Source organism: Polypterus senegalus, chromosome 4 (assembly GCF_016835505.1).
Source record: "Polypterus senegalus isolate Bchr_013 chromosome 4, ASM1683550v1, whole genome shotgun sequence".
Taxonomy (NCBI): domain Eukaryota; kingdom Metazoa; phylum Chordata; class Cladistia; order Polypteriformes; family Polypteridae; genus Polypterus; species Polypterus senegalus.
This window is the reverse complement of record NC_053157.1, coordinates 232,955,504-232,981,438: the sequence shown is the minus strand read 5'-3', so window position 1 is coordinate 232,981,438 and position 25,935 is coordinate 232,955,504. Positions and strand designations below refer to the sequence as shown.

General features: G+C 42.5%; 1 protein-coding gene across 2 annotated transcripts; it reads left to right on the top strand.

The window, feature by feature from the left end:
* On the top strand, positions 1-25,060 carry LOC120528138 (oocyte zinc finger protein XlCOF20-like). 2 transcript variants are annotated; one of them, XM_039752196.1, is made up of 3 exons: positions 370-417; positions 7,676-8,238; positions 22,256-25,060. In XM_039752196.1, the coding sequence occupies exons 2-3, from the start codon at positions 7,833-7,835 to the stop codon at positions 23,308-23,310; spliced, it is 1,461 nt and encodes a 486-aa protein (XP_039608130.1). In that variant the 5' UTR covers positions 370-417; positions 7,676-7,832; the 3' UTR covers positions 23,311-25,060. The 2 variants fall into 2 exon arrangements, with proteins under 2 accessions (XP_039608131.1, XP_039608130.1); XM_039752197.1 differs by lacking the exon at positions 7,676-8,238 and having other exon boundaries at positions 1-417.
* The last annotated feature ends 875 nt before the right edge of the window (positions 25,061-25,935 follow it).

Sequence of the window (25,935 nt, the reverse complement as noted above, 5' to 3'; positions counted from 1 at the left end):
TTGCTGTTGTTTTGATTTGGCCCTGCCATGTGCTAGCGGATTCAGAGAATGCAGCTCTCTTGAAACAGAAATCTGCCTCCATCTTTCGATTCTAAAAATGATTCCATCCACCTTAGAAAAGATTACCTTGTTACCGCAAAAAAACACTAAATACTTTATTGATTTGACGCTCAATACCGCTTTTACTTTGACTGCATTTCTTTCCGTTTGTGACGTCATTTATTTGCGACACGTATTTTGATTGGTTCGTTGACTGAGTGGATGTTTCGCACATGGTGTCTTTTAAGCAGCTTTGCTCGCTTCGCGGGGAGCGTGTCTGCACTTTCAGAGAGAAAGAAGAGAAGAGAAGAGAAGAGGAGAAAAGAAAAGAAAAGAGAGAGAAAGAAAGAAAGAGAGCGACAAGGAGGAGGAATATCGGTGAGTAATGGGGACATCGAGCGGCTGGGGTTTACTGAGAGGAAAGAAAGTGGGGCTGGACACGACTGGAATCTCGAGGAGGTGGAAAAGGCAAGGGCGGCGTGCAGGCGATGAATCCCGAGAGTGATGGATTGAAAATGAGAGTGAGGAAAGGAAAAAAGAGTTGTGGCGATCAACCAAAGTACTCCAGTGTCAATGGCAGTGGCGGCTCGTAGTTAAAATTAGTGGGGGGGGGCTGCTCCCGAAAATTTTTAGCCTTTGTTTTAAAATTGTGTAAAAGGAAACAAACATGTATAGAAAGAAAATTTATTCAGAAACTTGATAAAATCCTTAAAGAACAAAATCAAACTTACTATAACCTAAATTGTTACAGTTCAAGCTTGATCTATTCATTTAAAAATAAAATCCATTCTTCTTGTTTTAATTTGCGCGAAAAGATCAATTCATTTTCTCCTTGGTCTCTGGATGACAACTGAGAAAATTTGTCTCCATTTTAAAGCACTGCAAGTGCATTTAGTCTTTCCGAATTCATAGTGCTTCTTAGAAAATATTTTATTCTTTTCAATGTTGAAAAGCAGCGTTCTGCCACAGATGTAGTCATGGGAACTGTCAAGAGGATTTTTATCAGTTGTGATACGGCGCTATATAGCGCCCGACCCGGCACAGAATACGCAGAGGCACGTGTTCACACTCACAGGTATTTATTTTTGTTGCTCTTCAGCCGTGGGCACACGTCTTCACCGTGTCCCACCGGCCCAACACAGTCCCAAGCACCAAACCAACACAAACCCACACTTTCCTTCTCCACCACTCCTCCCAGGCAACCTCTTCCTCCCGATTCTGGCCTCGATTGCTGTGAGGCGGGCCCTTTTATACCCCACCCGGAAGTGATCCAGGTGCCTGACCAGCTGGTCTTAATTGCACCTCCGGGTGGGGCTGATAAACCGTCCAGTGTGGTGGCTGGCTCTCTGCAGCACCCCCTAGCGGCCACCCCTTCTCCCAACCGGGCTGCTGTGGTGGACTCCATGTCCCATGGAGCCACGGGGGAGATTGAGGAGGAATCCACTGCCAGGGAGAGTGCCCCCAAGCGCCCCGGGGGAGGTATTGCAAAGTCCACGATGGCTCCCCCGGGACGTATGCATTAGAGGCGTCCCGGCCGGGCATGGGACCCGGCTGTCCGTCACACAGTTTTGTAATTTCACTACGAACATCATCTAGATTATTTTCCAAGATAAATTTCAATTAATTTGCAATGCTCATGAATATCAGACCTACAATAGAATACTTTTAGTTCAGTTTCAAGCTTTTCTTTGTCAATCATGGGATATGCTTCAGTGGTCAGTACCATCTCTTCTGTAGGATGTTCATTCTTAAAACTAGTGAAGCATTTCTTGTTGAACAATTTAGCAGCTACTAAGTTTTTAGTGGAAGAATATCTGTCCATTATATCAACACATATACAGTCACACACCTCCTTCGCTTCTGCCATGAGTGTCTTTGAAGGATTCTCACAGTACTTTGAGTTTCTTAATTCTAAAATGGCAGTTTTGAAATTTGTTATATATTCATTAACTTTAAACACTCTAATTTCTCTGAGGTTGCATTTGGTTGTAAATTATTTCAACACGAGGTATAATCTGATGAAAAAGCTCTAACCAAAACTTGAAATGATGATCATTCAGGTATTTTAAAATTCCTGTTGCTTCTGCAATGGTTTGATCTGCATTTGATGTTGACTGAATTTCAGTAAGGCAGTTTTTTTAAAGGTTGCAAATTTTCATGAACTCTGTTTATGGTCCATATGTTGAAGTTCCACCTTGTAGAGGATGAACGTGGAATGCTGACGTCCATAAGCTTCTTGAGAATGGACACACGTTGTGGTGATGTTGAGAGGAATGTTGGAATAGCCAGAATGTTAGAGAAAAATATTCTTGCGTTTCATGTAATACTTGCTGCATTTCTCATTATTAAATTAAGGTGATGTGCATAACAGTGAATGAAATGTGCATTACTGTAAACTGCTTTTATTTTTGCTTGAACTCCTGCTTTTTTGCCTTTCATGATATTTGCACCATCAAATGTCTGAGCTATCAGTTTTTGTTCATTTCCTTGAAGGATTATGTCCAATTGTTCTAAAATACGTTTTGATATGTCATCTGCAGTTTGATTTTCTGGAATAAAGAATCCCCAAAAACGCTCAAATATTTTTACATTCAATACGTTCCGTAAAACAAGGACCATTTGAGTGTGTTCCGAAACATCCGTTGTGTCATCAGCCATGACAGCTACAAAGGAAGCTTTTCTAATTTCCGTCCCTTCTCTCCTCATGGTATATTTGTAGCAGGCAGTCCAGTATCTCATTCTGAATGGTCTTAGAACACCTTTGAAGACTGCACTGGTTTTTAAGTGATTCTTCAAATCTGGATCTAATTTAGATGCAAAATTTTCTAGTCCTCTAAATGACCCCTGGATTTCCTGAATCGTCTTTTTCATCATGTCCACGTAAGGGAGTTTCAAAGTTTCCACCAAAGAAAATGCAGTCTATTATTTTGGACAAAATTTCACGGTTCTTTTTAACCTTTATTTTATGCTCATTGATTGAAAGTCTGTATGCCTCACTAAGTTTTTCCGTAATACTTACGGTTCCTAAAAGTGACAGAGAAAGTACATTATCAACATGCTTCTTTGATTTCTCATGCTTCTCGGTTTTTTCTTTCATTTTGTTTATACAGTAATACCTTGCTATATCGCGCTTCGACTTTCGCGGCTTCACTCTATCGCGGATTTTATATGTAAGCATAACTAAATATACTGCTCAAAAGAATGAAGGGAACACTTTTTAATCAGAGTATAGCATCAAGTCAATGAAACCCATCAGCAGGACTGGTATCTGCTCCTTTGGACAAGGACAAACAGGATGAGCACTGCCAGAGCCCTACAATATGACCTCCAGCAGGCCACCGGTGTGAATGTCTCTGACCAAACAATCAGAAACAGACTTCTTGAGGGTGGTCTGAGGGCCCAACGTCCTCTAATGGGCCCTGAGCTCACTGCCCAGCAGCATGCAGCTCGATTGGCATTCGCCATAGAATACCAGAATTGTCAGGTCCACCACTGGCGTCCTGTGTTTTTCACAGATGAGAGCAGGTTCACCCTGAGTATATGTGACAGACGTTGAAGGGTCTGCAGAAGCCATGGAGAATGTTATGCTGTCTGTAACATCATTCGGCATGACCAGTTTGGTGGTGGGTCAGTGATGGTCTGGGGAGGCATATCCATGGAGCGACTCACAGACTTCTACAAGCTAGACAAAGACACCTTGACTGCCATTAGGTATCAGGATGAAATCCTTGGACCCATTGTCAGACCCTACGCTGGTGCGGTAGGTCCTGGTTTCCTACTAATGCACGACAATGCCCGGCCTCATGTGGCAAGAGTATGCAGGCAGTACCTGGAGGATGAAGGAATTGAAACAATTGAATGGCCTTCACGATCCCCTGACTTAAGCCCAATAGAACATCTGTGGGACATTATGTTTTGGTCCATTAGGCACCGCCAGGTTGCTCCTCAGACTGTACAACCGCTCAGGGATGCCCTCATACAGATCTGGGAGGAAATGCCACAAGACACCATCCGTCGTCTCATTAGGAGCATGCCCCGACGTTGTCAAGCATGCATACAAGCTCGTGGGGACCACACAAGATACTGAAAAGCATTTTGAGTAGCAGAAATTAAGTTTTTGAAAAAATGGACTAGCCTGCCACATCTTCATTTCACTCTGATTTTAGGGTGTCTACATAATTGAGCCCTCTGTAGGCAGAAAACTTTTATTTCCATTAAAAGACTTGGCATCCTTTTGTTCCTAAGACATTGCCCTGTCGTTATTTGTATAGATATCCAACTTCATATTGAGATCTGATGTATCTAATGTGTTTCTTTAAAGTGTTCCTTTAATTTTTGTGAGCAGTGTATATAACGCGGATTTCTCGCGGGTTCTGCGGACAATGTGTTTTTTTACTTCCTGTACATGCTTCCTCAGTTGGTTTGCCCAGTTGATTTCATACAAGGGATGCTATTGGCGGATGACTGAGAAGCTAACCAATCAGAGCACGCAGTTAAGTTCCTGCCTGATGAATGCGGTGTTAACCAGGAAGTCTCGTCTCGCTCATTCAGCATCAACGTGTTTCGCTGTGTAAAGAGTTGTGCTCATTTTGTGTTTATCTTTGTGCAAGTCAAGCCCTTCATTATGGCTCCAAAACGATCTGCTACTGCTTCAGGGGCCGTGCCCAAGTGCCAATAGAAGATGTTAACGATTGCCAAAAAGGTAAACGTTTTGGATTTGTTGAAGGAAGGGAAAAGCTATACTGCTGTAGGACACCATTACAGCATCAGTGAGGCTACGATTCTTTTTATTTAAAAAGTAGGAAAGGAATATAAGATCTACGGCCGCAGTGTCCTTTTAACCAGGGTGCTAAACGAGTTGTAAGTGGATGTAATAAGGCAGTAGTCTGGATGGAATCTGCTTTAGGGATTTGGATTGAAGACTGCCAGAAGAAGAACAACGGCAGTGCTACACAATCGCCTGAAGTGGCTCCTTTAAGGGCTGTAACGCTCTCCTTTGTTGTGCAGTAAAATTAAACTCATTGTTATCGGACAAGTCGTCGTGTCATTGTTGGTGAGTAACCAAAATTAATTTTCTACTTACAGTACTTAGTACATGTACGTACGTTTAGTGTCACTGTGCACACATTTACTGTATACAATTTTTGTTGCATTGTACGTATTTATTGCTGGTGGCCTGTCTATCATAATGGCTGTAACATATGTGCTATCGGAGACACTCAATATCTTTAAAATAATATTTAGGTTTTACTGTATATAAACAGTGTGTTTACATACATAATTTCAATGAATCTTACCTAATATCTAAGAGAATACAAAGGGATTATGCTGTATAACTCTGCGGGGAATATTTATAAACAGTATGGGAGAGTTTATAAGGGCTTAAAATATATAAAATAACTATACAAACATATGTTTTCTACTTCGCGGATTTTCACCTATCGCAGGGGGTTCTGGAACGCAACCCCCGCGATCGAGGAGGGATTACTGTATTTCTAAAACCATCTTTTGTCCACGTTGCATCACCTCCAAACGGCAAACAAGGGAAGCAAAACAGTGCATTTTTTACTTCACAGCCGCAAAGCCAACTTTTCCGTTGGTACCATTCAGAATTAAAGTTATGAATATATTTCTTGTTGTTGCTTTTGCCTGGCTGAGATATTATTAGAATATCAGGTGTTGAGCGACCTCTTTTCTTGACTGTAACTTTGTCATGGAGAGACAGCTGTGGAAACTTAAGCTGTTGAAGTTCACTTACAGTCACAGAACTTATTTCTTGGGGATGCAAGGCCATGGTTAAAGTTTTCTGTAAAATAAAAGAACCGGGGAAAAAAATGAATCAAATAGAATAGCTGGAAGCAGGATACTAATCTAATTCTACATTTTATCACATTCATGAATATGGTACACCGTTTTTAAGCACAGCACACGCGGTGTAAAAAAACAAACTCTACCTTCCACCAGCACGCCAGGGTCGGCACTGCGGGAGTGACGGCTCTCTCTCTCTCTCTCTCTCTCTCTCTCTCTCTCTCTCTCTCTCTCTCTCTCAGCCTCGCATGCAGCTTCCTATGTCCGCATGCGCACAACTGCCAAACGCCACGCCGCTGGAACTGTGAAGCGCACAGTTTCATACAAAGGTTTTTGTATCTTTTTCATAAACTGGGGGATGGCTACTGACATTAAGCTTAAGAATTATATATTGTACAAGTATAAAGAAAGAATTAAAGAAAAAAAGGACTCCTTATATTAAATGTTATCGATTAATATCAAGTGGAAATGGGGGGTGCTGCAGTTCCACAGTGCCTATACGCGAGCCGCCACTGGTCAATGATGACGACAGTCCACCCACCGTGTACTAGCACTCTCCCGTTTACGTTCACGAAGGCTGCCATACCGAAGTAAAGTTAGTTTGATATTCGTACTTTGAGGCATAATATCTCCGAAACGAAAATAGCAATGTCACTAAAGCCATGTGTATGCCAATCGTTTGTCGTGAAAAGGCATGCGAGTTTTGGTGTGTGAAGGAATTCGCAAAAGATTGGGTGTTTCGCAAGAACTTTCTCCCCAATAGCGTGTGTGTACGTAATGGAGGTTAATTAGCCTTACACTTACGGTCATCCAGAATCCATCTATTATATAGTGCCTTTCATATCTATCTATCTATCTATCTATCTATCAAATTGGAAGGCCTTAAAAAAAGCACAGGGATTTTTTAAGTTTTATTTATTTATTTTTTTTAATTTTCATGGAAACGTTGCCATTGCAGAACTGAGAAGCAATTAACACCAGCACCCCTGGCATGTAAATGGAACTTTCCCAAAGACCCTTTTTGTATTTTCACTTGAATGTCTTTGTACATTAAAATCATCCACTTTTCATAAAGAACGAATGCCAACATCACTGAGCTTGGAGACTATTTTGTACGGGGAAACGCAGGGTATCATTTATCACACGTCCTGATTAACAAACCCTGAACAAGACAAGAAGTGGTGGCTGTGCTTCCCTCCTGGACTGTCGCCCAAATGGAAGAATCATCCATAAACTTGCATGGAGGGGGGGAATTATATTTATATATATACACACACACACACACACACATACAGAAGACTGTTTGTGCACCCAGGTTGAGAATCCCTGCACTAAGCCGATGCCTGTCCATTTAAATTTCTTTACCGGCATCACCACAGATAGTTCAGGAAACACGTGGGGACTTCCAAAATGACTTTTTAGTTTGTGATTGTTTTAGAAAATGCACATGAGAAGAGACATACAGCCATCAAGATGCTCGCAGGTCCAGCATTTCCTGTTTTTTTTTTTTTCCTTCAGATGCCCCTGCCCAGGTTCTCATTCACCCATTATGCTTAATTTGGGACCATAGCAGCATCAGGTTAAAGGTGAGACCCTGCCCTGGGCAGGGTGCCAGTCCTTCACAGGGCACACTCATACAGTGACATTGAGTTCATTGAGAGTCACCATTTAACCATAACACAGTTTTTTTGGTTAGAGTGGTCACCTCAGTTGGGTGAATATGGGGGGATTGGATTGATGTCCACAGAGCAGGGCCGAGCAGGCAAGTGTAGTTTCATTATTTATGATAACCTTGTTTGAAGTCATTCTATCACTCTTATTTTGGCAGAATTAAAAAAGAAACAGAGCCATCTGCCCAGTTCCCATTGTCATGCAGTGAGGTGTCTTTATGGCCTCCAGGACAGGGCCGTCCACGTGAGAAGAGAAATTTTTAAGAGGAGAAGAGCGGCCAGTGGAGTGAAGAGAGAAGAGTTTTACACAGAGCTATGGCCTCGCTCAAGGATGAAGACCTGGAGGATCGACTGGTACGCATTAAGCAAGAGGATCGTGAGTGGGACGCATACGCAGACTTTCGTGTAAAGTCGGAGGATTGTGATGAAACAGATTCAATTTTTGAAGATGAGAATGCTGCCACCATTAAAGTTGAGGATTCTGAAGATCTGTCAGTTAGTCGTGAACGTCAAAAGCACAAACCTGGGAATGTTTTCAAACAAGAGGCTGGTGAAGCGTCGCATTTCAGTTTACAGCCCCGGGTCAGTCATATGGGACAACCAGCTACCCAGCAGCATTCCGTGGAGCTGAAATCAGAGATATTCGAGTCTGAAAAGAAAATCGATGAAGGAAACGGGAGAGACGCAGAAGAGCAGAAGTCATCTAGGAGTGCGGGAATGGGTGAGTAATGGGATTTAAACATTTAAAGTAAGGGATACTGGGAACATTTGCAATTTGTACCTGTACTTGTTTTGGTGTTTTTAGTGGGAGGAAATGAGAGTGAGAGACACAAACAGATGAGAGGCTCAAGTGCTTAACGACTAACGATAGCTGAATTGGCAGGTAGTAAACTGGAGAGGGTTATGCAAATTTCAAAAAAACCTGAAATCATCCAACAAATGAATTTCCCACATAAAGCCATGTTTGTACAAACCCCTTGGCAAGAATGGCGGAATCCCAACTCTTGGAGGATGTCCATTCAGTTGTCTTACTTTTCTGTTTTTTTTTTTTTTCCTTGATTTGGTCTAAACAACAACAAAAAAAGTGCCATTAATGACACCAATTTCATTTGAGGTATGTTTTACAATGCCGCAATGTTCAGCTGTAACAGCTAGGAAAATAAGTAATGAACACGTCAACTTTTTTCTCAGTTAATATATTTCTAATGGGGATATTGACATGAAAGTTTCATCAGATGTCGGTAACAACCCAAGTAATCCACACATACAAAGAAATCCTAACAAAATCCTCTATTTTGTGTTTTGTCACTAGTTTTTCATTTGGCTGCAGTGTGTCACTACTGGTAGCATGAGGCCCTACCTGGACCCTACAGAGTTTGGTGACACACATAGTCCAACCTCTCCAGGATTGCCAGAAGGTCTGTTGTGTCTCCCAGCACAGTCTTAAGGGCATGGAGGAAATTCCAGGAGACAGACAGACCGTTACTCTCAGAGAGCTGAACAGGGCCCCTCGTAGAAGGTCCTTAACCCATCAGCAGGACCTGCCGGTATCTGCAACTTTGGGCAAGGAGGAACAGGATGAGCACTGGCAGAGCCTACAAAATGACCTCCAGCAGGCAGGCAGAAGACTGGTGTGAATGTCTCTGACCAAACAATCAGAAAAAGACTTCATGAGGGTGGCCTGAGGATCCGGCATCCTCTAGTGGGCACAGTGGAGCTCGATTGGCATTTGCCATAGAATACCAGAATTGGCAGGTGCCCACTGCTTTTCTCAGATGAGAGCAGGTTCACTCTGAGCACATGTGACAGACGTGAAAGGGTCTGGAGAAGCCGTGGAGAACGTTATACTGCCTGTGACATCGTTTAACATGACCAGTTTGGTGGTGGGTCACTGATGGTATTTCTGTGGAGGCGTATCCATGGAGGGTCACACAGACCTCTACAGGCTAGACAACGACACCTTGACTGCCATTAGGTATCAGGATGAAATCCTTGGACCCCCCTTGTCAGACCCTAGGCTGGTGCAGTGGCTCCAGGGTTCCTCATGGTGCACCACAATGCCCGACCTCATGTGTTTGTGAGAGGATGAAGGAATTGATCCCATTGACTGGCCCCCACGCTCACTCGCCTGACTGCAATCCAATAGAACACCTCTGGGTGGGACATTATGTTTCGGTCCATATGACGCTTCAGACCGTCCAGGAGCTCAGTGATGCCCTGGTCCAGATCTGGGAGGAGATCTCCCAGGACACCATCTGTCATCTCATTAGGACGTTGTCAGGCATGCATACAAGTACGTGGTTCGTACAAATTGCCGAGTACGATTTGGAGTTGCTGCAATGACATTTCGTCAAATGGACTCGCCTGCCAACTTGCCACATCGGCATTGATTCCCTTTGATTTTCAGGGTGTCTTTGAATTCAGCCCTCTCTCTGTCGGTTGATCCTTTTCCTCGTTCCTCACACATCACCATATCAGTCCATAGCAGTAGAGAGAGAGACAGCAGGACTTTTTTCCCATTGAGGTCTGATGTGTTTTTAAAGGCTTCCTTTAATTTTTTTTGAGCAGAGTATTCGCCCCTTGTGAATTTGTCAGGAAGCTGTGCGAAATGTTCACGTGTCAAAGCATGTACGTAACTTGATTGGCTCACTCAATTAGCACCAGACTTTAAAAAAGTGGCTACAACAAAATGACAATGGACCTCGGAGAAAAGATAGTGGATGTTCAACTTAAGGGGAGGACGGATTGGCTATACGGCCATTTACAAGTGGCTCAGGACCGCAGTAACCGCTGCGTCATTTTAAAACACCAAGTGACCCATTCTGGCAGAAGCGAACCTGGGCGAGGATGCAAGGGTTAAGATTTTCAAAGACTTTGGAGAGGAAAATAACAACAAGAGCCCCCGGATCACTACAAAGGCCACCGTCACCAAACTGGTCTCTTCTGGACTTGATGTCTCCATATTAACTACAGTGAACGGCTCTTCATTGTGGGAAGCTTTGAGGACATTGGCTAAGGACAACTCCATTGCTCACACGGCAGCATATCAAAGTTTGCCCGGGACCCTTTGAAACACGGTGATGATTTTTGTATGTCTGATGAGAGAAAACTGGAGGTATTTGGGCACATGGATACAGTTTTTGTTTAGGCATTCAACCATAAAGACACAGTTAAAAAAATAAAACAGTGGTAGGTGCATAATACTGTGGGACTGTTGTGCTACTTCAAGCACAGCAAACCTTGTTTGGATACACGGCCTAATGAAGAAAGAAGACTATGTTGACATTTTAAAGGACAATTTGAAGAAATCTGATGCCAGTGTAGCATCGGGTCATTGCTGGTTTCTTTCAGCAAGATAATGGCCCCAAAGCACACATTACAGTTGGTCTAGAACTTTCTGAGGAACACCAAAATACAGGTCTTGGAGTGGCCGTCTCAAATCCCAGATGTCCATCCTATTGAGAATCTTTGGCGAGAGCTCTATGTTTTGGCCTACGCTCGAGAAGCATCTAATCTGCATGAGCCGAAAGCAAATTGCCATGGAGGATTGGTCTAGGATCCCACAGGAGGCTTGTGAGAAACTAGAGTAAGAGTTTGCCATCACTTGTGAGTCAGAAGGGGGACACTCTCTTGACTACTAATTGTCAGAGGGCTAATAGTTTTGGCGGCGCTATTTTGGTGTCTTCCTTGTTTCAGTTAAGTGCACCAGGAAGATTATTTTCATCAGATACCTTGGAAATTGTGTCTTTTGTTCTTTTAGAAGCAATTCCCATCAACACTTTAAATACGAGTCGTTTCTCTTAGAAAAATTTACGGTTTCGGACAGAGGGCTAATAATTATGACCATAACTGCATATACTTTGTTGTGGAAAACTGGGGTGTCGGCGTAACACAAACACACACGGAGTCCCGGTTCACGTTTGGGATGGCTTATTCACCAATTCCTTCAAAAGAAAAAAAAAAAAAAGCACAGATTATTTCTTCCCGCAATACGTCTCGCCACCGCATCGCTCTCCTCCAGTCGAGTGTTGCTAACGTCCTCCAAGCTCTGACTCACAAGGGAGTGCTATCCCTTTTATTACAGAACCCAGGAGTACATCTGGTGCCAGGGCCACTACCCGATGGAAGTACTGCCGGGTCATACGGACGTGCTCCATTTTTAAGGAGCACATCTCCCGACAGTGGCACCCACGGTCCCAAGCAGGGCTGTATTGCTGGACTACATCTCCCAGCATTCCCTACTGGTTCCCAAATGAGTGCCGATATGAAGGGATACTGCCATTCCTCAGCAATATCTTCCACTTCAGGTGGGCTGTCCGTCCATCTCCTCGGACCGTCACTTCCGGGTCTCCTTCCTTTCTCTTGGTTTGGATGCCCATCTGGTTGTTTGGAGCCTCCTGTCTGGGCAATGAACAATCCCCTTCTGTGGTCGGGATGCCCGTCCAACCCGTGTGGCATTCACAGTCTGCATATAAATGGATATTCTAGTCGTGTAGAGCTTTCATTTAACACTTAAAAGTGTTTCAAGTCTGATGTTCTGACAGTGCAGCTCCGGTTGCATGAGAACTTTGAGCCATGACGTCGAGTTGATTAGCATCCTGTGCCAGCAGCACATCTTTGCTTAGCTGGCCTTGGAATTTCTGTACCATGCACAAGATGGAGTAAACACATGTGCACCTATTTGTGCAGGAATGCCTCTGTAAAAATACGGATTATTATGTAGTGTGGATTATTATAATGGAGTTATCAATTTATTGAGTACAGGTTGTGGTCCCCAGGCCCAAACTCCCAACACGCACACACGCACAGAGGCTTGGACTCAAAGTCCAATAAGCAGAGAGGTATTTTTATTGTGGCAAATACTTAACGTAGGAAATCGTTTCACACCCCACAATCACAATTCTGTATCTCTGCCACTCTCTGTCATCCCTTCCTCTGCTCGTCTTGCAAGCTTCGTCATCCTCCTCCTCCTCCCAAGTCTGGCCCCCTCGATTGAAATGGGGCTGCTCCTCTTATGTAATACCCAGGAGCACTTCCGGTGTCCCAGAACTTTGGCTCGGAAGCACCTCCAGGTGAAGTTGGAGTCCAATAAAGTAGGGCTCGCTATTGGCCTCCACTCCTCCCTGTCAGCACCCATGGAACCCAACTGGGCTAAGCTGACGAAACTCCCATTTTCCAACGTCTCCAATGGAAATCCATGGTCATACCTTAAGCCTTTGGGCTGCCATATAGCATTCTAGGGAAAAGACCATGTCCTGTGCAAGCTGTCTCACCCTGTCCTTCCACGTTGAGGGTGTCCCAGCCGGGTAAGGGTTCCAGTACAGCTCTGGCCAGATTGCCAGTTCCCTCGTGGTGTCCCTCACAAGGTTAACAATGAAAAGGTTACAAAATAGGCAGCAGATAAAGAAAGTATTTTCACAATCCGGGCAACATTAAATTGACCACTGGTTATCTCTGACTACTTTGTGGCTGTTTGTTGACTCTTACTGCACTGTCACATGAAGGGATTACACCATATTATATTTTCCATGGCAAACTATTGAAATTTTTTTTTTTGTGTGAAGGGAGCAATTTCAGCCTGCATCTTCTGCACTATTTATTTGGACTTACGTGCACTTTTAGAACATTAGAACAAGCTACTAGTGGTGCTTGAAAGTTTGTGAACCCTTTTGAAGTTTCTAGATTTCTGCATAAATATGACCTAAAACATCATCAGATTTTCACTCAAGTCCTAAAAGTAGATAAAGAGAAACCAGTTTAACAAATGAGACAAAAATATTATACTTGGTCATTTATTTATTGAGGAAAATGATTGAATATTACATATTTGTGAGTGGCTAAAGTATGTGAACCTCTAGGATGATCAGTTAGTTTGAAGGTGAGGTGTCAGGTGTTTTCAATCAATGGGATGCCAATCAGGTGTGAGTGGGCACCCTGTGGTATTTAAAGAACAGGATCTATCAAAGTCTGCTCTTCATAACACATGTTTGTGGAAGTGTATCATGGCACCAACAAAGGAGATTTCTGAGGACCTCAGATAAAGAGTCATTGATGCTCTTCAGGCTGGAAAAGGTTACAAAACCATCTCTAAAGAGTTTGGACTCCACCAATCCACAGTCAGACAGATTGTGTACAAATGGAGGAAATTCAAGACCATTGTTACCCTCCCCAGGAGTGGGCGACCAACAAAGATCACTCCAAGAGCAAGGCACACGTGTAATAGTCGGCAGGTCACAAAGGACCCCAGGGTAACTTCTAAGCAACTGAAGGCCTCTCTCACATTGGCTAATGTTCATGTTCATGAGTCCACCATCAGGAGAACACTGAACAACAATGGTGTGCATGGCAGGGTTGCAAGGAGAAAGCCACTGCTCTCCAAAAAAAACATTGCTGCTTGTCTGCAGTTTGCTAAAGATCACGTGGACAAACCAGAAGGCTATTGGAAGAATGTTTTGTGGACGGATGAGACCAAAATAGAACTTTTTGGTTTAAATGAAAAGCGTTATGTTTGGAGAAAGGAAAACACTGCATTCCAGCATAAGAACCTTATCCCATCTGTGAAACATGGTGGTGGTAGTATCATGGTTTGGGCCTGTTTTGCTGCATCTGGGCCAGGACAGCTTGCCTTCATTGATGGAACAATGAATTCTGAATTATATCAGAGAATTCTAAAGGAAAATGTCAGGACATCTGTCCATGAACTGAATCTCAAGAGAAGGTGGGTCATGCAGCAAGACAACGACCCTAAGCACACAAGTCGTTCTACCAAAGAATGGTTAAAGAAGAATAAAGTGAATGTTCTGGAATGGCCAAGTCAAAGTCCTGACCTTAATCCAATCGAAATGTCGTGGAAGGACCTGAAGCGAGCAGTTCATGTGAGGAAACCCACCAACATCCCAGAGTTGAAGCTGTTCTGTACAGAGGAATGGGCTAAAATTCCTCCAAGCCGGTGTGCAGGAATGATCAGAAGTTACCGGAAACGTTTAGTTGCAGTTATTGGGGGGTCACACCAGATACTGAAAGCAAAGGTTCACATACTTTTGCCACTCACAAATATGTAATATTCAATCATTTTCCTTAATAAATAAATGACCAAGTATAATATTTTTGTCTCATTTGTTTAACTGGTTTCTCTTTATCTACTTTTAGGACTTTAGTGAAAATCTGATGATGTTTTAGGTCATATTTATGTAGAAATATAAACTTCTAAAGGGTTCACAAACTTTCAAGCATAACTGTAGATGAGCAAAGCTCACCAGTCCTGTTCACTTCATGTTTTTCTTAGAAGAATTAAGTGGAGTTTTCAAAGTCACTAAAGTCCGACTGTCTACCACACTACTTGGTAGCTTATTCCAAGTGTCTGTCGTTCTACTTGCACACATCTACATTGTGGAAAATACTGAACAAACAGCAATGCATCTATGTGGCTACAAATAGAAGTCAAGTTCAGAAAACTTTAATCACATCATACATGTGACTTTGCAAAGATCAGGATGCTACCCTGCATATCGTCTCTTCCATCCGGATTGACACATTAAGGAAGTGTTCAGATCTGTACAAATGGGCACAGCATAGGCACTGTCTATTAGAGGCATAGGGGCAACTGCCCAAACAACCCCCAACCTCCAACCCACTACAGTTGACTCCCCCCCCAACATGATCCTAGAGCAATGCTGGAGAAACACTCCTATGATAAAATGAGTGGGAAAGTCAATTCTGACTGCGCCGGACTCCATTTGCTGCTCCACTCGGCTACATTCAGATTGCAGTGAAGAGGATCTCCGTTCTCTCTTTTGGCTCATATCTGACTTTTTTCATTGGATGGTTCACATTCATTTTGCAAGCATTTCCAATCCGATATAATTGTTTTCCCAAATCTATTAATAACAATTCATAAGACAGGTACAACTTAACAGACCAATAGGAATCCCAGCTGCATGCCGATTGCTGACATGCTGGCTTCAGATTCTTTACAGTGCAAACTGGTTAGTTCAACGTGGCCCGTGCTCAAAGATCTCCTTAGTGGATTCATCACTGTTTTGTCTTTCATATCTGTCCAAGAGGTAGGGCTCAATTCACCGGAGGGTAGTCCCAATGATGCCGAAATCGGAGGGGGTGGCAAGGAGGATCTGGTGGGTGGGCCATGTCTAAGGCAGGGCAGTTATCCGGCAGGATGAGCACAGATGAAGTGGCGGGAGCTGTTGACGTTTGCAGCGGAGTGGCCCTTCTTGAAAGCCAACTGATTAGGATCAAGCAGTCGGTTCTGTAGAAGAGACTTGGTTAGAGACGGCAAGTTCCAGTGCTTTGGTTTAGAAAATACAGGAGAGACAGAGAGAGAGAGAGAGAGATTGGTCTGTAGTTACCTACTTGAGATGGGTCATAAGTGGGCTTCATGAGGAGAGGAGTCACTAGGGCTTGACAAAACAATTTGCAGAGTGAGGAGTTGATGACTTGTGTAACTGCAGGAATGAGTGTGGGAGAAATAGTCTGGAGGAGATGCGAGGGCATAGGGAGGGTGGGTCAAGTGAACTTGGAATCAAATTCCAATAAGCAGAGAGGGTTTTATTGTGGCAAACTCTTACATGGGTAATCTTTTCCCACCCCACAATCACAATTCTGTATCTGTGCCATTCTCTGTCATCTCTACTTCCACTCGTCTCGCAAGCTTTGTCCTCCTCCTCCCAAGTCTGCCCCCCTTTCTCCCCCAGGAGTGGGTGGTGGGGCGACTAGACAGGTGGGGGGAGAGAGAGAGAGAGAGAGGGAAGTTGTGGTGTGTTCAGGAGGGAGCAGACTTGCCGGTGAGGGTGATAGCAGTTGGCTGTTGATAGCCAAGGTTGAGGATGGAGGCACTGGGGGGTCAAGTAGAGTGGTGACCGTAGAGAACAAGTCATAAGCATCAGATGTATTGCTAATGCTGTTTTGAAAGAAACTACCTTAATGATGGTAGTAGCAGAAGAGAAGGGAGACTTCCTTTGACTTCCTCCCTCCATTTCCTTTTAGCTGACCTCCGCTCGGTCCATTGACTGCATAGAACTCCAGAAAGCCATGGACAGGAGGGTGTCCGAGTAGAGAAGGAACAGAGGGCATCAAGGCAAGGAACTGAGAACAGGATGTCAGTGGCAGCATTGATGGAGGAGGAGATCAGAAGAGCCAAAAGAAACAGGTGGTAGCAGAGGCAATGCTGGGAGGAATGGCAGTGGAAAAAGAGACCAGGAGTAAAGAGAAGGGAAAGAAAAAAGGGGTGGGGAGGATGCAGTAGAGTGATAGTTGTGCTTGTGTGAGTCGGGTTTGTTGCGTGAACGGACACGGTCCAGATGGGGTTTGGAGCTTTCACTGGGTGAAAGAGAAGAGAAAGGAAATCGGTAGAAGGACAGATGTTCCGGTCTTCGAGGATTACAAGTGGAAATTTGAACATGTTCTATTACAATTCACATTTAGTTGAGAGTCTGAGTTGGTACATTTTTAAACGACCCCCAACTCCAGTAACCCAATAACTGCTTCCGCCTCCTTAGCCTGCTCGTTGCATGTCGCACATATCCAAACATCATCATCGTCATCATATAATTTCAATCAGTAGCATTATGGTTAGAAACTGCAACAGATGAAGCACTACTTTGTACTGTCTTTTGTCAGGTCGGGGAGCATGCACCGGTACAGTGCATTGTTGCACTCGCCACACGATGAAACAGCTCGGGATCCTAGTTGGCAAACCCCCAAGGCAGACACGTGGTGCAGTCCCACCCTTTGGAAATGACCATCTATCTGGCTCAGTCAGGTGTTACGTGGAGATCCCTTGGCCTGGTCCAGCCACTCGGGTCCCCAACAGTGAGGATCTTACGAGCTGGATCACCCTCAGGTAATGTCTCCACATGGCTGTAGTGCCATAACCGATGCTCCCTCGCAATGCAGGTAATGAGCCTCATTCAGGACTCTGTTAGCGGCACAAAGTCAAATCAGCAGGACCCAAGAAGGATTCTCTGAAGAGACACAGTACCAAAGGTTTTTGTGGACGAATTAAAATAAATGGGCGAGTGATGACACGACAGGGTTCTTCACTGAAAACGAGGAGAGATGAGCTGACTTTGCATGCAGTTCTCATTAAGAGGCCGCACATGTAAAAACTAAGAACGCTTGTACAGACAGCTGGAAAGACTTCAACACAACAGAGCACTTCCCTAATGCGACAATTAGTACACGAGTAACTCCTATTAGTGCAAAGTCAATCGTATACGATAATTAAGTAGCTCTGATGCACAGTTTGCTAATTTTTTTTTTTTTTTTTAATTCTGAACAGCGGCACTACCATATTTTGTTTTTCATCGTGCAATTCAGAGCTTTCATAACATCCAAACTATTGTATAAAAAAACTAGGAGCGTCTCGCTTCACTCGCCAACCCCCTTGCAACTGAGCCACTCAAAAGGATGTCGGGCACCCCTCCGTTAGTGAAAGCGATTGTATTTAAAGAGATGGTATATACAGGGTGGTCCAGATCTGATTATGCAGATCCAGATCATCTGGATGACTTTGATTTATGCGGCTACGATTCCAGTTCAGCGCAAAGACGATTCTTCATGTCGTCAGTTCGCACACTTCTCGATGGTCTGGGATTTTTGTGGTGATTTTCTATGTAATAAACTTAAGTTATAGCGTAATGAAAATTGCATAATTAAATCTGGACCACCCTATAGAAGAGTATGCGGGGTGCAGGAGGAAGAAGGTTTGGTTTTTAGTGCTTATAGACAGAAAATCAGTTTCTTGAGTATTTCACTACAACTTTCTATTTTAAATACCAATGAATAAGAAATTTTAGTAAAAAGTAAAAGTAGAAAAAATAAAATGTAATAAAAAGTAAATAAAAATGAAATTACATTAACGCCTCATCAAAAACAATATTAGGAAGGACTTTATCCTCGAAGTTACATTCTATAACCGTTGCTTTTTTGCGTTTTCTGTTTGCATATTGTTTGGGATATTTTTCTCTTTCTTGTTTATTGGATGATTCCTTGTTCTTGATTTTTATGAAATGCAGCTCTTTTTTGCTAATTTTCTTTGGGATGCTCATTTTCAGCTCTTGTGGCTCTTTTTCTATGGTGATCTAAAATTCGACATTCTTGAGGTGATCATTTGCTTTTCTTGCAGCACTGAGTGGTCACATGGTGGTCCGGAAGGGACAAGGGTGAAAGGTGGGGAGGGGTGTGGTCAAGGCTGAATAACATGGACATGACGGAAAACCTTTTTAACATAAGGAGGAGATAAAGGAGATATGCTATACAAGCAGGTAAAGGTTTCTGTCTGTTGTGATGTAAGGTTTTGCATATAACTTGATACATATTTTGTATATCTTTATTTGTATTTTAGGCAAAGCAATGTAATCTAGTGTTACATTAGTGAGAAGCATTCATGTTTACACTCCGCCCTTTACGACTGAGTCTCTCTTTGAATTTTACGACAGAGTTGGAAGAGGACGTGTCTTAAACCAGTTTGCCGAGTGTTTCTCTGCTAAAGTCTTTCAACCCCCGCAAGAAAGCCAAGCTTTACCTTAACATATGGTTTTGGGGGTGGCAGGTGTTAAGATGTTCTGTTTCCCCATTGGTCTGAAAAGTATGGCTGTTTGGAATTGGCTTGTCTCAGAGGCCTACTATGATGCCCTATTGGCTCTAGGGGTTGGACAGAACATCTATAAATTTACTTGCTTAACCTCACATTATCTCTCTTACTAACCAATGATCAATGACCATCTCACACTATGAGCTGACAAGAACAACACAATGAGAGCACAGCTCGGCCATATTGAGGGAGGCAATGCAGTCTGTTCTGAAGAAAGCTGAGCACAAATGATGCCTTAACTAGAGACATTTTAAAGTAACTAACAAGTCTGTGTGCCGCCTGAAACTACACATCACCATTTAATCAGGTTGTATGGTTGCCAATATTCAAATGTACAGTGGTGTGAAAAACTATTTGCCCCCTTCCTGATTTCTTATTCTTTTGCATGTTTGTCACACAAAATGTTTCTGATCATCAAACACATTTAACCATTAGTCAAATATAACACAAGTAAACACAAAATGCAGTTTTTAAATGATGGTTTTTATTATTTAGGGAGAAAAAAATCCAAACCTACATGGCCCTGTGTGAAAAAGTAATTGCCCCCTGAACCTAATAACTGGTTGGGCCACCCTTAAGAGCAATAACTGCAATCAAGCGTTTGCAATAACTTGCAATGAGTCTTTTACAGCTCTGGAGGAATTTTGGCCCACTCATCTTTACAGAATTGTTGTAATTCAGCTTTATTTGAGGGTTTTCTAGCATGAACCGCCTTTTTAAGGTCATGCCATAGCATCTCAATTGGATTCAGGTCAGGACTTTGAATAGGCCACTCCAAAGTCTTCATTTTGGTTTTCTTCAGCCATTCAAAGGTGGATTTGCTGGTGTGTTTTGGGTCATTGTCCTGTTGCAGCACCCAAGATCGCTTCAGCTTGAGTTCACGAACAGATGGCCGGACATTCTCCTTCAGGATTTTTTGGTAGACAGTAGAATTCATGGTTCCATCTATCACAGCAAGCCTTCCAGGTCCTGAAGCAGCAAAACAACCCCAGACCATCACACTACCACCACCATATTTTACTGTTGGTATGATGTTCTTTTTCTGAAATGCTGTGTTCCTTTTACGCCAGATGTAACAGGACATTTGCCTTCCAAAAAGTTCAACTTTTGTCTCATCAGTCCACAAGGTATTTTCCCAAAAGTCTTGGCAATCATTGAGATGTTTCTTAGCAAAATTGAGATGAGCCCTAATGTTCTTTTTGCTTAACAGTGGTTTGCGTCTTGGAAATCTGCCATGCAGGCCGTTTTGCCCAGTCTCTTTTCTTATGGTGGAGTCGTGAACACTGACCTTAATTGAGGCAAGTGAGGCCTGCAGTTCTTTAGACGTTGTCCTGGGGTCTTTTGTGACCTCTCGGATGAGTCGTCTCTGCGCTCTTGGGGTAATTTTGGTCTGCCGGCCACTCCTGGGAAGGTTCACCACTGTTCCATGTTTTTGCCATTTGTGGATAATGGCTCTCACTGTGGTTCGCTGGAGTCCCAAAGCTTTAGAAATGGCTTTATAACCTTTACCAGACTGATAGATCTCAATTACTTCTGTTCTCATTTGTTCCTGAATTTCTTTGGATCTTGGCATGATGTCTAGCTTTTGAGGTGTTTTTGGTCTACTTCTCTGTGTCAGGCAGCTCCTATTGAAGTGATTTCTTGATTGAAACAGGTGTGGCAGTAATCAGGCCTGGGGTGGCTACGGAAATTGAACTCAGGTGTGATACACCACAGTTAGGTTATTTTTAACAAGGGGCAATTACTTTTTCACACAGGGCCATGTAGGTTTGGATTTTTTTCCTCCCTAAATAATAAAAACCATCATTTAAAAACTGCATTTTGTGTTTACTTGTGTTATATTTGACTAATGGTTATATGTGTTTAATGAACAGAAACATTTTGTGTGACAAACATGCAAAAGAATAAGAAATCAGGAAGGGGGCAAATAGTTTTTCACACCACTGTACTTTGCATATTGTTATTATTTATGAACATTACCAATAATACATTGTTTAAATTGTAACTTAACTCCTGCTTGTCTTTTACTATACCTAATTGCCTGAGGTTATAGATGTAGAAGGGAATGTGGGGAGAAGTTATATACTATAATACCTTATAAACAGTGGTAAGTCTGTGGGATTTGCGGCGTTCTGACAGAGGCGCAATCTTAATAATACAATAGGGCAAAGTAGAGCAATATATTACTCTACAAAGACAAAACACTGTCCATGAAGCTTTAACTGTAATAAACTCTTCCATGGAAAGTTTCTCTGCAGTCTTAAAAGTAAAGGTGCCAGAGTGATGGATGCCATAGGGGAACTGTATTTGGTTCTCAAAAGACCCATCCACATGAAGGTTCCAGAAAGAGCCCTTTGTTTATTTAGATCTCCATACACTAAATTACCATGATGGCAAAAGACTTGTGAAATACCACTGGGGTCCTGATTCTTAAATAACACAGGCTAAGGTCCGGTTTTCTTAATCTGTTAGTGTCCTCCTAGGCACCCTACCATACATTATAATTTCAGGGGTTTTTTTTCTACATGGTTTTTGTAATTTTTTCAAATCATAAAGAGCCAACATCATAGGCAAATAACCTTTCCCAGAATTAAATGGTACTTTGTCAAGCAAAAATTGCACAAGAAACCAAATCACATGTTACTAAAGACCGTCACTCTGTCTGTCACGTGTTCTTCTGTGTGATGACAAGTTAAACTCGTAACTCTTCCAAGCTATCCCATAATGAACCATACGTCCCATCAGCTTCACACTCGGTCACAGAGTCATCAAGTCTGCAGATATTGCCCACTCCATCAGATATTGCATTGTCCCTCCATGACTTTTTCAGCCCTCACAGATGTTTGTAATGATTGGTTGTTGGGGCTGCTTAAACATCACATGTACACGTATCATGAATTGCCTTAGCCCGTCTTGGGTTTGTGGTAAACACTTTGCGTTTGTGGAACCAATTAAGCCTCAATGTGAAAGGGAGAATTATTCCAGGGAAACAAGGCTCAAATCTCAACATCGTAAGTTCTGATCTTGGACCTGAGGAGTGAGGAAGAAACTCCAAACACTGTGGCACCTGGCTTGTGTTAAGGTTTTGTTTATTTTAAAAAAATTGAACAAACTCTTTGTATCATTGCAGACTTTCAAGGGATTGTCAGCTTCTCCCTGTCATCATTTGCTCAGACCTCTCTGCAATGTAGACCGCAAGACCTACGGGACAAGGAGAAGGCAAAATCAACAAGAGGATCCAAGAATTTCACAGCAGCTTTTTTCCAGTGTAATTCAGTTCCTATGAGAGAAGACATCACTAGTGAACAAGGACAAGGGGATAACACAGGTCAAGGGGCCTTGCATACTGGCCAAGAGTGTGGAGAAACATTTAAAAACAAGTTTGACTATAAAGATATCGAGTCAACCCATTCAAGACCAAAGCCATATTGCTGTTCTGATTGTGGCAAACAATTCACTGTCAGTAGCTATCTAAAGAAGCACATAAGAGTTCATACTGGAGAAAAACCTCATTGCTGTTCTCAATGTGGCAAACGATTCTCTGCCAGCAGCAGTCTCCAAAGACATAAAAGAACCCACACTGGAGAAAAGCTGTATGGCTGTACTGATTGTGGAAAAAGATTTTTTGACAGTAACTGTCTTCGGATCCATGCAAGAATTCATACAGGAGAGAAGCCGTTTGGCTGTTCTGAATGTGGTAAAAGATTTACCAGAAGTGTCCATCTTCAGAATCACATAAGAATCCACACAGGAGAGAGGCCATATTGCTGTTCTGAATGTGGCAAACGATTCTCTGATAATAGCACTCTTCGCCTGCATAAACAACTTCATACTGGAGAGAAGCCATATTGCTGCTTTGAATGTGGTAAGCGATTCTCTAACAGCAGCAATCTCCGGCAGCATAAACAACTTCACACAGGAGAGAAGCCTTATGTCTGTTCTGAATGTGGTAAACAATTTGGCCAAAATAGCAGCCTTCGAAATCACGTAAGAATTCACACAGGAGAGAGACCATACTGCTGTTCTGAATGTGGCAAACTATTCACTGACAGTAGCACTCTTCGTCAGCATAGACAAATTCATTCAGGAGTCAAGCCATTTAGCTGTTTTGAATGTGGCAAAATATTTTCCCTTAACCGGAGTCTACAGAAACACAAAAGAATCCACATTGCTCCACAGTTGTGAATGTACCTGAATATTTTCCAAAAACAGCAACCTTCAAATTCATTTAAAAATAAACACTGAAAAAGAATATTATTAGTGCTGGGAAGCTGGTAAAGGATTCTCCCTTTTAAGTAATTTCCATAGGTGCCCACAGTGGAGAGATGCCTTGTTGTTGTTGTGGATGTGGTAAACGATTCTGAAACAGCAGTGGCCGTCATAGCTATGCAAGTCTCATGGCTTTTCTGAATGTGTCAAGTGTTTCTCAGATAGCAGGAGCTTAAAGCCATGAGAACCCAAGAGGCGGAGACCTGGGATTTAGAGAAGCGATCAACCTCAAATGAATGTATGACAACATGAACTGAGTGAAACCGAGGAAATTAACAACATTGGGGGAAAAAAAATTCAGAAATAAATACTCAAATATTTGTTATGCTTTAGCCAGGCTTCCTCTGTTGGCTTATTTTTAAATTCTTTTTGTCTTTTTTTTTTTTTTCTTCATTTGTTAACCCTTTAAATACAGGGTCTCCGACTCCGGTCCTGGAATGCTACTATGGCTGCAGGCTTTCATTCTCATCCTTAATTAATGGCAAGGTTTTTGCTGCTAATTTTAATTTATTTTGCCTTTCTTTAAACTGACTTGTATTTTAAAAAAATGTTTCATTTTCTTTCTTTAAACAATGAGAAATTAGACACAGAGTGAACCAACAGATGACCAGCTAAGTTGGAGCCTCAGCCACCAACCAATTCCTTAATTAGAATCTGATTCTTGTTAATTAAGCCCATTATTTAATCCCATGGCCTGTTGCTGCTTTCATTTTGCCATGCCGGACATTTCCAAAAATGTTGATTTTTTTTTTTTTCCTTTTTTTCTAATAACACCATTAAAGTGTTTGGTGGACCTTAGCAGATCATCATTACTGAGACCATCATTCAGTCAGTCATTATCCAAGCTGCTATATCCTAACACAGGGTCACGGGGGGTCTGCTGAAGCCAATCCCAGCCAGCATAGGGCATCCTTGGCAGGGTTCCCATCCACCGCAGTAAGACCATCACCTTTCTTTATTTTTCAGATATTGCATGAGAGACACAAGTTAGCTGGCTATGTGTTGACTTGTTTTGTGTCTCGTTATTGTTTCTGCTAATTAAGGCCATCGGAAATAATAAAGGGCTCTGAATCTTAAAGAGTAATTAATTAAGGCAAAATAATTAATTGGCAGCAAAAATACTGAACTGGCCAATAATTAAGAAAAGGGTTAGAATAAAAACCTGCAGCCATAGTGTAGCGCTCCGGGGACCGGAGTTGGAGGCCCCTGCTATAAATATTATTTTTATTTTATATTTTATTTTATTTTTATTTATGATTATTCTTCATCTAATTCTGTATATTTTGTCAGTTTTGATTACTTTTAAGTTATGACGGTCTGTTCTACCCAGTGTTTTCTGTGTGGATCTCCACCTGTATGTCACTATTGAGTAACAACTCTGAGTCCTATAATGGCTGATGAGAATTGCAGTCCCACGCTGGGCATTGTATGCACTTGGTGTTGGTGAGTCCTCTTCCTTATGTTTTGGGTTATTCTTTTGGTTTTCTGGCTAATTAGCAGGTTTTTGTGTGGTTTAGTCTAAGGATTATGACCGGTTTTATTAACGTATGGGGAGACATGGTTACTGTGGATTTATTTATTTTTTTATTTTTTGACAACCCCTTGTGCTTCTTTTTCATTGTACTTGACTTATATTTTTGTAAATAAAGATTCTTTGTTTGCCTGACCTATACAAGCTACAGGTTTACGATCACACATTTCCCTTGTGGGGCTGTTTTGAAGGTTTTTTGAAATAGTTCTTTTATTTTTCCAGCTCTCCCTTTTTTAGGACCTGTTGGGCTGAAGCCTGCAGATAGAATTGAGGTGAGCCTCTGCTGGGCAATCCAGGTAGGATTCTGGCCTCATTTCAAGGCCTCACCTTATTTTGCTTCAGAAGAAACCCCCAATTGTAACAGTATTAAATCAAATCACATTTTAACAGAAGAAATATTAACCAAAATAATGTGCATAAATTGTATGAGGAAGTCGGGAGTGGCAGAGAAGTACGTAAAAGTATGAATGAGAGAAGTGTGACCGTGGTGCGGTCTGTGGTAGGAGTGATGGAGGTGGGATTACATGAGGGATCGGCTCTAAGCCATTTCTTATTTGCAGTGTTGATGGACAGGTTGACAGACGAGATTAGACATAAGTCCCCGTGGACTGTGATGTTTTCTGATGACATTGTGATCTGTAGTGAGAGTATGGAGAAGGTTGAGGAGACCCTAGAGAAGTGGAGATATGCTCTAGAGAGGAAAGGAATGAAGGTCAGTAGGAACAAGACAGAATACATGTGTGTGAATGAGAGGAAGGTCAGTGGAATGGTGAGGATGAAGGGAGTAGAGTTGGAAAAGGTGGATGAGTTTAAATACTCAACATTACAGAGTAATGGGGATTGTGGAAGAGAGGTGAAGAAGAGTGTCAGGAGTGATCTGTGACAGACGGATATCGGCAAGAGTGAATGTGAAGGTCTACAGGACGGTAGTGAGACCAGCAGTGTTATATGGGCTGGAGATGGTGGCACTGACCAGAAAGCAGGAGACAGAGCTGGAGGTGGCAGAGTTA